Source organism: Lytechinus variegatus, chromosome 5, assembly GCF_018143015.1.
Source record: "Lytechinus variegatus isolate NC3 chromosome 5, Lvar_3.0, whole genome shotgun sequence".
In the NCBI taxonomy this organism is placed as follows: domain Eukaryota; kingdom Metazoa; phylum Echinodermata; class Echinoidea; order Temnopleuroida; family Toxopneustidae; genus Lytechinus; species Lytechinus variegatus.
The window spans coordinates 6,389,290-6,399,894 of NC_054744.1; the positions used below are offsets into that span (position 1 = coordinate 6,389,290).

A 10,605-nucleotide genomic window follows, 5' to 3' on the forward strand; every position below is an offset into this window, starting at 1 on the left:
TTATAAGCCCTGTATATTGCAGTTGCTTTACTGTAAAAAAATAAACACACTTAAAACACAAAAGAGTGTTAATCACTGCCGTACGCAGAGTTTTTTTTCAGGAGGGGCAAGATTCGTATACATTTTTGAAGAAACCCGAAAGCGAAAGAGCTTGTCGTGGGGGCGATTTTGCATTATCTAAGAAAATTGAAGGATTTCGTACACACGTTTGTTGAATTTTGTTAACAGTTTTAATTTAAAAAATGAAAGTTTTCCAAATTTCGGGGGGGGGGGACTGATCATGACAATTGCATTTATGATATTTTATCTGAATCTGTAGATTTCAATATTGCACAACTGATATTTATCATATGTAATACCTCGTCGATTATAGACGTGGAATCCACTTGAATTTCCTACAATTATATTTTTATATAGAAAAAAATAGGCAAGCATTGTAATAAGCAATCCAGTGAAATAACTTTAAATATTTATTGTAAAAGAAATTGTTCAATTAATAAGCAATAGGTTCCTGAATAGGTATGGTACAGCAAATTTTTAAAGGTTTGGAAAATATAACTTGATTTTTTTTTCTTTAAATCGCATCTTTAATTCATAAACACAAAAATAACAATTGCAATATTGGACAATACTATTTGAATACATTTCTTTCCCTCTTCAGTAATACTGTTCGATAACAATAATAGGAATTCAATACACGATCTGTACCAATGTCCCTCAAATTCACCATTATTGATTTCAAAATAAATGACGACCCCCATTATATTCCTAATCTCTAAATTGGAGAACGGGAAGTTTATTATTCATTTCATTCCTTGCGGCCACTTTTGAATGAGAAAAAGGGTACATTCAATCTATTGTTCATTCCTAGTCTGCACTCTAAATGAGGCGTTTTCGGGGGGGGGGGGGTGTCTCGTTTTTTTCTCTCTTTCATTTCGCAATCTATACTTTTCTTGAAAACCATTCAGTATGTACTACCACGACTTTATTCACATAGACAACTTTACCAACAAGTACCCCAATATAAACACAGAAGGAAATTTCAAAATTATATAATGCTTGAGTTCATTCTAAGTATATGGAAAAAATATATTACAAGAATGTATTAATGGTGAATGTGTTGAACATGATGTCGCCAGTTTAGGTCATATATCGATTCATCATTCAAAATATATAGTCATCTGAATCATCGCTTCACATGACAACATCAAGTTACACAAAAGAACATAAATTTACATAAAAATGATAAATACAGTCATTTACAAAACAAAAAACAAAATGCATCGTATAACTATTAAGATGCTATATTGCAGTCGTCTGATAATAGAGTTGCATTGCATGCCTTGATAATATAACAACATCCATCGCTATATTAATCTCTGAGCATAAACTTGATATTGGCTATGGTATTACGAACCCATAATGAGCCAAAAATTTTGAGGGGGCTGGAAATGGCGCATTGCGTAACATTGTTTCATAAAGAGTTGCGAGCGAGCAAACATTGCGACATTTTTATTACAAGAATAAAATTTTGTGATAGATTTTGACATACCATTCAGAATTCGATATCATATTTCACCCTTCTCTCTTTCCTTTTCTTTCCCTTTCATTCCTCTTTTTTTTAATCTTGGTCGTGAAAAATTTAGGGGGGGGCACAAGAGCCCACTCATCTGTACACTAGTGCCATTATTGACGTAAGATGTATAAATTTGTAATTTAAAAGCACTCAAGTACTTGAAATGACAGAATTGTCCGGGAATGATCTGAAGACATATTTTTGTTTACGACGAGGACAAAAACGAGACAGAGAAAATCTCACACCATGCAGAAAAAATTCAAGTTCGAGGTAAACCAAGATTGTTCATCTTCTGATAACCATCGTATTAGCTCAGGCTTTGTGACCCGAGTTAAACCAGAATTCACGATATGGGCCAATGAAAAGAATTACTGATTTAGATAGAAAATAACTTTTTTTAATTCAGAAATAAAGTTCACAACATACTTATAATACCAGAAAACCGTGTTTTTTTCGACACTTAAAACAGCATCCTTTACATATACGTAATGCATAATACATGTAGATAAAGTCATATTCTTGCATTATCCTTTCAAGTATTCAAAATCCTCATGAACCCGTCAACATTATTATACATTGCATATCCGAAATATAATTGCATATTGAAAACAATATCTAACTGGAAGGTTTGAGAAGATATTTCGTAAAAACCAGATACACGAAGATGCGTTCTGGAGACACTTTATCGAGATTTAAAATATACTCGATATATATATGACATTGTGAATTTCATCAGAAAGATCCAAGAACGTTTAATTGTTTGATTGTAGCTGGTTTCCTAATTTTACTGCTTCCCAAATTTAAGAATGGCATTTTATCTACACATCGTACATGTAACTAGTATACAAGTCTACAATAATGCATGCAATTTCTTTTGATACTTTAATATGAATTTATTTAGACAAATTTAAGTTACAATATGACTGATTGAAACTCACATCACTTTCATTCACTGTGAAAGATCATTGGTCGAATTTCATTCTCACCAGGTTATAATTCTATAGAATCAACTTTATACACTAAAATAAATAATCGGTGTTAATTTAACACCAGCCTGGTATCTATATCGGTCCACACCAGAGAGGTGTTGAAACAACACCGGATTAGCGTTAGGCTAACACCAGATAGGCATTGAAGCAACACCATTTAGTGTGAAGCCAATGGGTGATTTCAAGTTCGGTGTTGGCCTTGGTGTTGGTGTTAGTGTTGAAATTTTGATTGCTTCCCCTAGCTCCAAAACTTATTCAGAGTTTGTAAAACTGATTTAGATCACATTATTGACATCTCAACAACGAGGGAGTGACTTTTTGGGACCATCCTCATTTTATGTTTGGTGTTATAATCGTGTAAAAATTGACCCAACACCAACACCAAAAGGTCAACACTGAACTTGAAATCACCCAATGTCGGTTTTATTCTAAACTGATGTTGTTTCAACACTTTTCTGATGTTTTCCGAGATAGATTCGGGGTTGGTGATAAATTAACACCGGCGTTTTTGCAGTTCAGTATATACATGCAATTACTTTTAATATTTTCATAGATCTAGACATGATTTGAACTTACAATATGACTGATTGAAACTCACATCACTTTCATTTACTGTGAAAGATCATTGGTCGAATTTCATTTTCATCATCAGAATCAACTTTACAAGCAAGGAAATAAGCTATCGCAAGAATTCTAGTAATAATATGAATATCATTAGAATCAATAGAAATATTTCTTACTGGAAATGCAGTTTTTCCATATAAATTAATATAGACATGATTTAAAGTTACAATATGACTGATTGAAACTCACATCACTTTCATTTACTATGAAAGATCATTGGTCGAATTTCATTCTCACGGCAGGTTATAATTCTATAAAATAAATTTTGTAAGCAAGTAAAGAAGGTATCGCAAGAATTCTAGAAATTAATATCAAAAGAAATTAAAATTAATTGATTTTCCAAACTTGCTATATAGTGTATGTTATTAGTCATTCACAAATGGAAAAAAAAAACAAATATAAAAGCCGCAACTTTAAATCGGAAATAGAGCTCGCGAATGAAGAACAGTAACATTTTTTAACAAACTGAACATATGAATAATACTTTGCGGTAAAGGAATAAAAAAAATACACAATTCCCCCCAAAACAACTTATCATTCGTATATTAAAAACAATATCACGTTTTTCAACAAAATAAAAATATGAATATACATTGTGGAAAAGGAATAAACATGTACGCGTGAATTTACACCGACCTATATAATTACTGAATAGAGACATCATTTCGTTGCAATCTTCTGTTTCTTCGTATCGTATCCATTGAACTCCCAGCCCATCAGCTTATCCAGCCACGTCAGATGTGGCATGTAATTCGACATCGGCTTCATGTGGTGGAGATCGTGCTTGCGAGGTCCGGCGACGATGTCGAAAGGGATGATGAGTGAGAGAGAGAAGGGGAACTCGTAGCCGCAGTGCGCCTCGACGCTTATCCAGATGTTGAAGAGCTGGAAGCCGAAGTAACTGAGGGTGTGGACGCCGAGCATCTTGGGGATGATGGCCGTGGTGGCGCCGACGAAGATGAGCTCGGCTGGGTGGAGGTACTGGGTTACCCAGCAGAACGGGGAATGGTACTGATGGTGGACTGAATGAATTGCCCGGTATACCCACCTATTGGTGTGGAACCAGTAGTGGAGGACGCCATAGGAGAGATCGAATAGGAAGAGACTGATTGTCTGGTCCCAGAGGAACTGCATCAGGAGCGGCGCGTCGTCATCCAGAGGGAAGGGCGGTGAGTACATGTACTGGAGCACTCCAGCAGGGACGATATAGAGGGCATGGTTCCACATGGTGAGCACCAAGGTGGTGTAGAGCTGCGGTGCGGTCACATTGATGTCCTGGTGGAGCTTGTACTTGCGAAGCCATGCCCAATGTTTGACGCCATACAGGTCCAAGAACATGTAGATGAGGCAGAGAATGAAGTAGTAACTGATGGCCATTCCGACGGGGAACGCCGGCGAGCAGAGGACCTCGTCACCAAAGAAGCTCCGGAGTCCGTCCCAAAGAGGTTGGAGAGCTGAACGACTTCCATCGAAGCCAGCAATGTCCATAGGTATACGAGAGAAATTATTCCAGGCGACAGATAGATCTTGGCTCACCGCAGCCATTTTTGCGGGGTATTTTTTTATACAGTCTTTCTCTTTAATAATCAAACGTTGTATGACTTCTGAATATTATCCTATGTAGTTAATGTCATATATCTAGATGTACGCATTGCGGGTGAGCATTTTTTTAATGCATTCAATGACGATCATGAGGATATGGCAAGTTAATTTGGCTATCGTAACGATTTATTTTCTTAAAAAACGGAAGAGATTACCAACCTAGACGATTGAATGAACAAAAATGACAGAATCTTGACAGTTACCTCTGATTATTATGTTTCCAAGTATCATCGCTGTGTTTATCTTGAGACCGATGTTTTTGGATACAGCAATCCGATTGGTTGACTTCAGATGTGTCTTATCTTCATGATCAAAACGCTGTAGCATTGAAGAGATAAAACGCTCGTCTTGCACAATCAAAATTCTGTAATAAGCACGTAAAAATTTTCAGTCATATTTTGTTGAAATTCACCTTGAAAAGCTAGAAGCAGGTCGCACAATAGCTGCCAACATACATGTACATGTAGTACACGTTGTGAAAGTAAATGTCCCATATAGGGTTTCCGCCTTCACATCATATGTGCGGTTTTTATGCAGACGACATAATTATACAGCGAGCAAAAGTTTGTTCACCTTGTTGTCAACTCAACTGAGAAAAGTTTGTTGAACTCTTTGTCAATCTCGCCGAATCGATGCTCGTTATTTTATTTCTCCAGGGTGACAGGGTCTCGTTGCGGATGAAGATTTAAAAAAAAAGGAAACGAATAAATGAAAACTTCCTATTCGCATTCAATTGAAAAGCAACTTAAGCATAAGCTTTTCAACGCGCATAGCTTCGCGATGATGATTATATAATTTAGCAGTAACACAGATGATTAAAGGTAGATTCATTTATATTAAAAGTTTTTGTAAATACCCATATCTTGAGGAAAGATTGATAAAAAAGACATACGAATTCAAAATAAACACCAAACTTGAGAACATGATGATATGGTGGGGGAGAGGATATGCAACATCGTTAGCAGTATTTTTGTTTTATTTTAATATCAAACTTTAGTGAATTTGGGTTGTCTCGTTTATTTTTTTCGCAATGTTAATATTACAGACACGCCACTACAATGTTTGTAGTCTTCAAACAGTAACGATTACCACGCTTTTTGGTGACAAAAATGAGGTACAATATGATCGAATACTCTGTTCTTTGTTCGAGGCATTGGCGGCGGAAGCCAAACATTTTAGGAGGGGACAACCCAAAAAAATTTGACAAGCAAAAAAAAAAAAAAAAAAAAAGGTTCTCAACCCAAAAATTTTAAGGGGGACGTAGGAAAATAAATTGACAAGCAAAAAAAAAAGTCATCAACAACAAATTTAGGAGGGACCGTCCCCCCCTCCTCAAATTTAGGGGGGACACGTCACCCCCGCTTCCGCCGCCTATTATTCGAGGTGTTACATGTCAACTTGGGAGGCGGCGATTTTTTTTTTAGTAATTAACCAAATTGCGCATGCGTTTAGAGCGATGAGCCGTATAGCGAAAAGTCATTCTTTCAAGTTAATGTGGTCAGTGGGGTAACTACGGGTGGGTGGGGGGGGGGGTGGGCACGTCCCCCCTCCCACCATCGGCTGACCAAAAAAAACTGGAAAAAGGAGAAAAAGAAGATGAAAGGAAGAGAAACGTAGTGGGGAAGAAGAAATTATTGTTCATTATAATTTCATATTTTATTATGTTATGTTATATTACATAAAAAACATTTTTTTCATAACTTTATGAGACATAATTTGCTCAGGGTCTATGTCTTCATTGTTTCTGGTGCTCATATTGTCTTTTTAACGAGATATATAATCCTGTTGTGCTAAAACCTTCCGTTTTCAAGTCAATATACACCAAATATATTTTCTCGCACTTCGAGTTATTATTGTTTTATGTAGTGACATGTGATTCTTTTCATTACAACTTAAAGCGATTGCCCCACTGTAAGATCTTCGTATAAAACATTTCCTGTCCGTGCTCACGTTCGCAATAGTGGATTGGTGAGATATGTCTGATCTTCATGAATTCCTAAAATCAGTCCTTAAAATGTCTTTTTTCTGATCTGAATATCAAAAATTTTCAGTTCGCGCTTCGCGCTCGCATCATTTGGTTAGTGAAATATGTATGGGCTTAGTGAATTCTTAAAAACAAGCCTTAGAATGTCCGTCTTTAGGTCTGAATTGCCAAAATTTTCAGCTCGCGCTTCGCACTCGCAATATTTGATTTGTAAGATAAAAATTATAATAATCATTGTAATAATCATGATTACAATGACTACAAAAAGTAATTCATGTGCTTAGATGTAATTCTAACAAAATCAGCAAGCGCATGGCACTCGATTAGGTGACTATGATGAGATATTTATACTCTTAATGGATTCCTTAAAAGATAGACCTTAAAATGTGCCTATTTGGGGTCAATATATACAAAAATTTCAGCTCGCGCTTCGCGCTTGCGTTGTTTTATAGACAGGTATGTATCATGATAACACAAGTTTGCTCATAATGTCCTTTATTAGGTCTGAATAACAAAAAATTTTAAAAGCAAATGAATTCTTCAGCATGATGAGGAGGCAAATGATATGTAAAAAGTCCCATTCGAGTTAAAAACGGTGAAAATAGATATTGCTTTGAATTGTCCTCGGTCGCTGTACGTGTGCGATCGGTTTATTGGAAAGAATAACAGAGACCGTAATATGAGGCCTATAGTGAATGTGAGTGGGACCCTGATTTTAATTTAATCTTATTTATTTATTTATGTGTTTATTTATCTACTTCTTTCTTTATTTTTTATTTCCCCCTTTTTTGGGGGTGTCTTTTTTACGATTGGGCTTACAAAGTAACTAATGCAGTCAATTGTAGAAATAAGCCTAAAGATCAGTCACTATATAGGCTTCTGTTACAGGGCCCAAGATAGTATTCGACTTTGCTTCAAATTCTGTTCTTTATTCTGGTAGGATGGCCCGTATTGTGAAGTACAGTTTACTGAAAATATAGTCTAACTCTTTGCCTATATTCCAATTTTTTACTGTATTATTTTCTCATGATTTCTAGTGGTGATTATATTTCAGTTATTATTCCCAAACAATTATGCATGAATTGGACACCAAGTGTAGTAACGACTCAAACCTGCATTGTTAGAATTTTTGTGTCGTATTTGTGTATCCACTATTAAGCAACAAAGTGGATTCAACTCAACCCGAGTTCAGAATAGTAGGGCCAATCATGTATACACCGTCAGCTCTGCCTAAATTCGTCTTGCGTAATCGTTTGGCAAATTTCATAATGATTACACTGTAAAAACTGCGTGTTAAAACTGACACCAATTGGTGTTATTAGAGGACCACACCCTGAGGTGTTAAAAATACACCCTAGAGATTAAACATAACACCAAAGAGTGTAAATGTAACAACAAAAGGTGTTGTAATAACACCTATAGGTGTAAAACTAACACCACCAATTTAACACCGGTGTAAAATAACTGGTGTGGTCCTCTATGTACACCGGTTAACACCATAGTTTTTGCTGTGTACGTTGTGTTCTGCAATTCGATATAGGAAATTTTAGCAATCACTTCGCAGACTCTTTCTATAACGCAGGGAATCTATTGCCAAAAGCCCTTCATAACAAAACAGTCTTTGTCGAAAATCGGTGAGTCAAAACAGCAGCGTCGTCCTAGGCCCCGTCTTACAAAGAGTTACGCTTGATCCGATCAATCACAACTATGGACGGCCAGCAACGTCAACATCTGTTATGCATGTTTGTTCAAAATATTTTCGAACTTTGATGTATAATGATCATGCATTCAGTGTTTTCCTGAAAATTCACCGTGCTTCTTTTTGTTTACTGAGGACATTGTGTAAATTAGTCCTGTTAAAAATATTATGACGCTGATGGAGTTCCAATAGAGTCACGATTGATTGGATCAATCGTTACTCTTTGTAAAACGGGTCCCAGGACTCGGAAAGAAGGATATATTTGCAATATTTTCGTCCGGTCCGAATCTTTGGACGAGCTGCTCTCTCGGTCCACGAACTTTCGACAAAAACCTATCGGCTGTCCATTTTGTTTACTTGCATTTTTCTCATATGAATTGGTACGTTGTATAATTAAGCGTCTGACTATTGGTGTCGTTCTGCACAGTCCTGATGAGTACTACAAACAAAATATTAACAGGGAGAGCTTCATGAAGCTATTCTGCTATTGTACCTGAGAACTGTTATAAGCTACTGAAATCCGTGTGTTTGATTGGCTGAGAGCATGACATGACGGCGAAAACCCGCCGACAAGCAATACTGCAACGCTTATCCGAATAACCGAAATAAATCTCAATGCGACCTTGGGACACAACTGCAATATTAGTTCTCGTAAAAACAAACCTCTAAGTATGTTGACCCTTTTCTTCTCACATTGCCTTTGATCAGAATTGGTGGGAGATTGAAGATGCGCACTTTTTTAATGACTGGATTGCAAATAGCGTTAAAAAAGATAAGAAAGTTTGTGCAAATAATGCAAAGGTAGAGAACACTTTTCGTAAATGACCCCTCCCCCCCAAAAAAAAAAGAAGAAATGAATAAATAAATAAATAAGGTGAATGTTGCAACATTTTTTTTTTAAGTCGAAATAAGACAAAATAGTTTTGTAATAGATTTTGACAATTTGTTTCAGAAATAATATTGTATATCACCATTTTCCTTTCGTTTTCTCTCTTTTTTTTTGGGGGGGGGGGTGGCATTTGGGGGGTGCATTGTCCCCCATCGATACACCAGCGTACTGATATAAACGCCAAAAGAGATACACTTAATGTATTTATATATATATATGAAATATATCCAACAACCTGTAATTACATTTTCTGGAGAAGGATTGCAGTGATAACACGGCGATCGAACAGCCTATATCAAATTCTTACAAATCGTTGATGGCTTAATTGAAGAAGGTATAAGATCGCCTAAAAGAATTTTCTCAGGGTCGCCTATATATCTATTCTCTATACCGATCGATAATTATGTTTATTAAAGTATAGGCCCACTAAATGAAGAAGGCTCGGATGGGTCAAACGTCCTAGCAATCTAATACCATGGTCATGATGGTCACATTTGTTCTACGGCGGCCGTACGGCGAGTCGAAAACAGCCGTTTTAACGTTTGTTTGTATGCTACATATAGGTGGTTTTAGTAAAAATGAATAAAACGGCCGTTTTCGACTCGCCGTACAGCCGCCGTAGACCAAATGTGACCATGGTATAAATCCCGCATATCTACATGTATTATGGATACAATGTGCAGAGAGAGAAAGAGGAGAGAAGGGGGGGGGGGTAGTTGAGGGGAGGGGTAGACAGAGATGGTTACATATCGTAATTCCGAAACACGTAAATTGCCTATACCGCGATGTACGTTAATCCGAAAACGTAAAAGGGTCCGTTAATCCGAACATTATTTTGTGGCGTTATTCCGAAGGTTCGATGGTCCGAAAACGAAATAAGGTTCGTTGTTCCGAAGGTTCGTTAATCCGAAAACGAAATAAGGTTCGTTAATCATTACGTTTTCGGACTAACGAACCTTCGGAATTACGAACCTCATTTCGTTTTCGGACTTACGAACCTATGGAATTTCGAACCTTCGGAAATACGAACCTTCGGAATATCCGAACTTTCGGAATAACAAAGCTTCGGAATTACGAATGTATGCGGACAGGGATATACAAGTAGCGATGTTTTTACAACGTAAAAAATTAATTCTTCAATTAGACTATTAATGAGTTTGGTTGTATATTTTTATAGGAATTATTCACATACATATGTGACATTAATCATGTTAATAGATTGCGTTTTTATTCTTCTTTTGT

General features: G+C 36.5%; 1 protein-coding gene across 1 annotated transcript; it reads right to left on the bottom strand.

Moving 5' to 3' along the window:
- Positions 1-1,581: 1,581 nt before the first annotated feature.
- LOC121415152 (cholesterol 25-hydroxylase-like protein 1, member 2) lies at positions 1,582-4,882 on the bottom strand. Its single transcript, XM_041608286.1, has one exon. The coding sequence runs from the start codon at positions 4,732-4,734 to the stop codon at positions 3,850-3,852; it is 885 nt and encodes a 294-aa protein (XP_041464220.1). The 5' UTR covers positions 4,735-4,882; the 3' UTR covers positions 1,582-3,849.
- Between the last annotated feature and the right edge of the window lie 5,723 nt (positions 4,883-10,605).

Excerpts from the sequence above, each read along its gene's own strand:
- LOC121415152 (XM_041608286.1), bottom strand. The coding sequence starts at position 4,734 with ATGGCTGCGGTGAGCCAAGATCTATCTGTCGCCTGGAATAATTTCTCT.